The following is a 3,816-nucleotide window of genomic DNA, read 5'->3' as shown; positions in this document are numbered from 1 at the left end:
TATAAATTAATAAATTAGTATGTTTATTCACCAAGGGTGCATTTAATTGATCAAAAATAAATGATGTTCTTTTGAACTTTCTTTTCACCAAAGAACCCTAAAGATGTTATCACTTTTATATTTGTATATTACAGCTTTTATTAACACTGATAATCAGAAAATGTATTGAGCACCAGAGCAGCATATTAGAGTGATTTCTAAAGGATCATATGACACGGAAGACTGCTGCTGAAAATTCAGCTTTGGCATCACAGAAATAACATAAAATATCAAAATAAATTAAAATGGAACAGTTACTTCAAATTGTAATAACATTTCACAATTGTTTTCACTGATACTTGTATACAGTGATACATGGTGAGCATAAGACAAAAAAAAATCAATCCTTAAAGGGTTAGTTCACCCAAAAATGAAAATTAGCCCATAAATTACTCATCCTAGGTGTATATGACTTTCTTCTTTCAGACGAATCCAGTCAGAGTTATATTAAAAATTGTCTTTGATCTTTCAAGCTGTTTAATGCCACTCAGTGGGTGTTGCATGCATCAGTCCAAAAGAAGTTAAATAAAAAGCGCCCATCCATAAAAAATGTCTCACACGGCTCCGGGGGGTGAACAAAGGCCTCCTGTAGCGAATCGATGCGTTTTTGTAAGAAAAATATCCATATTCAAAATGTAATAATCACTTGAATCTAGCTTGCGCTCACTGTTGTAAACGGAAGCAGTTCCGGGCAGATGATGTATGGAGGTCAGCTTTGCGCATGCGCCGCTCAGAAGTGACGAACGCGGAAGCGCAGGGGAGAGATCAAAACAAAACAACGGTCACTTATTAGAAGTACAAAACGAGGATTTGTAAAGAAGAATGTCGGAGGATTTCGATATAAACCAAGAGGAGACTGGTTTTCCTTTGCTAAAGTAAAGAAACTTTGCTTCCTTTGCTCCTGTTAACAAACGTTGGTTTTCACGAGACTCACCGGCGCATGCGCAACACTGAACTCATACGTCAGCCGCCCGGAGCTGCTTCCGTGTAGGACTGTTGGAGCCGTGTGAGACACTTTTTTTTTTATGGATGGGCGCTTTTTATTTAACTTCTTTTGGACTGATGCATGCAACACCCGCTGAGTGGCATTAAATGGCTTGAAAGATCAAAGACAATTTTTAATATAACTCAGACTGGATTCGTCTGAAAGAAGAAAGTCATATACACCTAGGATGACTTGAGGGTGAGTAATTTATGGGCTAATTTTCATATTTGGGTGAACTAACCCTTTAAACATTTAAAAAATCTTACCAACCCCAAATTTCTGAACATTAATGAAAGTCTCAAACTTGTTTTTCATTGTTGCAGCCCATGAGCACATGTTCAAACTTAGCAACAACTATAACAGTATTCCTATAGTATATTTCTGGCATGACCACATTCTTATGTTTTATTTGTCTGGCAGGTTAGAAGATCTGTCATTACCTCTGAGGGTTTTGGAGAGTTGGCTCCAGTTCTCCTGATCAGTTTTGGAGAGCATGGGAAGGGCTGGGTAACTTGTGTCCCTGAACGAGTCTCGGTAACCAGACAGAAGGAACTTATTTCCTCTGATAAAGGCCGAAAGTCTTCCTCTGCCATCTCTCCAAGTCTCCTCTGAGCTAATGGGAGTTGATGTGTAGAAACATCATAAACATCACTTTAGTAGTTTATGTACGGCTGTAGAATCGAATGCATGGAATGGAAAAAGTACAAAATGTTCTAAATTAGCTGGTTTTCTCAGAGGACATTCAAACGAGTTCCTTCTGACTTCTTGCTAATGCATAAAATGTCACAGCAAGCCTTTACTAAAACAAACTGAATGCCAAAAGTTGCATTTATATCTGCATAGCCCAAAGCAAGGAGCTGAATATTTTAATCGTAATCGTACTTTTGAGCAGCCTGCACATACGCCTTGTCTTAACATTGGCACATTATCAAGTTACACAGTTCTTTGTACAGTTGTGTTCTTTGTAACTGGAATAATATGCAATGAAATGACTTACCTAAGAGACGGATAAGAGAATTAGTGAATGTGTTTAGTTGTCGTCGTCTTCCTGCAAGCACTGCTATGTTCGTCTGTGGAATGTGAAAGGTGTGTAGCCGCTTTTAACAAGCCAAAGCCTGCTGCATATGCATATGTGTGTGTGTGTACACTTTTGCAATGTTTTATAGCTGACAGGATTATGTCTGCTCAATTCCAGACTTGTTGACCTGCTGCAGGGCTTGGAGGTAGCAGCAGATTATGGTTTTTATTTAGCTGTTCTGAAATGCATGTTGACACTTGCATTGCATGCATTTTGCAAGCATCAACCTCTGTTTTTTTGCCCTCTTAGGTACTGCCAGTTTTACGGGCAGGATGAGTTCTGCCTCTATAATATGTTCAACCATCACTTTTTTGATGATGAGGTAAAAAAACAAACCTCCTTTGACGTCAAATGTGGTCAACTGTAGTACATTCTGATAAGTCATGATACGCTGTTTTGCAGGAAGCGGTCACGTTTTTTCAAGACTTTCTGCGTGAAGAGGGAGGAGCCAAGGTAGTCATGATAACAGACCCCCCATTCGGAGGCCTAGTGAAGCCACTAGCCAACAGTTTCTCTCAGATGGCAATCACCTGGAAAAATCAGAATAAAGGTATGAGGAACGGCATGCTTTCCTAAGCCATGTATGACTTTTTTTGCAACAACTTGTACTTGTGCATGTTTTACTTTCAAAGAAAATGTATTAATAAATGCTCAGTTTTCAACAGTTTACCAAAAAATTAAAATTCTGCCTCAACTTCGATTTGGCTTTGTTTTCTTCAGTGGAAGACGAAAGTAAAATTGTGTTTGCTGATCTCACACAAAGCTATCATATGGCTTCAAATTACTTTTATGGTATTTGCATACTTGAAACTTGAAACCCTCAGTTTCCCCTATTTACTGAAAGGAGAGATCAGCACAATTTCACTGAATTTCTCCTTTTATATTCCATGGAAGAAATAAAGGTCATACAGGTTTGGAACGGCATGAGGGTGAGCACGTGTTTAAAAACAAATCGACTCAGACACTTCATAATCTGTTATCATTCTTATCTGTTGTTGTTGATTTTTAGTAAGCGATGCAGGTCAGATGCCAATGATCTGGATCTTCCCTTACTTCTTTGAGTCCCGTATCCTGGAGTGTTTTCCCTCCTTCTCTATGCTGGATTACCAGGTATTATAGGAATATAGTGTTATAAACATGTTAATAAATATAATAATACATTTACAGGGTATTATAGTCCTGTGTTATTCTTCATTCTCAGGTTGATTATGATAACCACCCTCTATATAAACACGGAAAGACAGGCCGTAAGCAGTCACCTGTTCGACTTTTCACCAATCTGAGCCCCAAAGATATCATTCTACCAGAGGATGAAGGTTACAGGTGCACAAAAATAATGCATTCTGAGTTTTTGATTTGGAAGAGATACATAAAAAAAGTCTTAAAAATGCATTGTTTTTAAAATAGTTACCAAACATTACAAATAAGCAATGGCTATCAAAATACATGTCATTATTTTATTTATTTTTGTAGTTTTTTTAAAAGGTTTTTTTTTAGAGAGAACAAATTTATTTAAAGGGGTCATATGATGTTGCTAAAAACATTATTTTGTGTATTTGGTGTAATGAAATGTGTTTATGCGGTTTAAGGTTAAAAAAACACATTTTCCACATACTGTACATTATTGTTTCTCCTCTATGCCCCGCCTTTCTGAAACACGTCGATTTTTACAAAGCTCATCGGTCTAAAAAGCGAGGTGTGCCCTGATTGGCCA

The 3,816-nt window shown here is 37.6% G+C and overlaps 2 protein-coding genes across 3 annotated transcripts in view; one reads left to right on the top strand and one right to left on the bottom strand.

The window, feature by feature from the left end:
- Positions 1-2,094, bottom strand: part of LOC107733464 (tripartite motif-containing protein 14-like) — a 6,963-nt gene extending 4,869 nt beyond the window's left edge. The window contains exons 1-2 of the mRNA XM_016545085.1: positions 2,022-2,094; positions 1,465-1,637 (exon numbers count right to left, since the gene is read on the bottom strand). Coding sequence (XP_016400571.1) covers positions 1,465-1,617 — 153 coding nt within the window. The 5' untranslated portion in view covers positions 1,618-1,637; positions 2,022-2,094. The remainder of the gene's footprint in view (positions 1-1,464; positions 1,638-2,021) is intronic.
- The window catches only part of zcchc4 (zinc finger, CCHC domain containing 4), a 13,750-nt gene that overhangs the window by 8,217 nt on the left and 1,717 nt on the right, over positions 1-3,816 (top strand). For both annotated transcript variants that reach the window (XM_016545079.1, XM_016545078.1), the window contains exons 6-9: positions 2,352-2,424; positions 2,505-2,652; positions 3,112-3,212; positions 3,304-3,425. In XM_016545079.1, the coding sequence (XP_016400565.1) occupies positions 2,352-2,424; positions 2,505-2,652; positions 3,112-3,212; positions 3,304-3,425 (444 nt within the window). The remainder of the gene's footprint in view (positions 1-2,351; positions 2,425-2,504; positions 2,653-3,111; positions 3,213-3,303; positions 3,426-3,816) is intronic.

The sequence above is a fragment of the Sinocyclocheilus rhinocerous genome, unplaced genomic scaffold (assembly GCF_001515625.1).
Source record: "Sinocyclocheilus rhinocerous isolate Xijiao unplaced genomic scaffold, SAMN03320098_v1.1 scaffold2385, whole genome shotgun sequence".
Lineage (NCBI taxonomy): Eukaryota > Metazoa > Chordata > Actinopteri > Cypriniformes > Cyprinidae > Sinocyclocheilus > Sinocyclocheilus rhinocerous.
The sequence above is the reverse complement of the archived record's forward strand: the minus strand, read 5'-3'. Positions and strand labels throughout refer to the sequence as shown.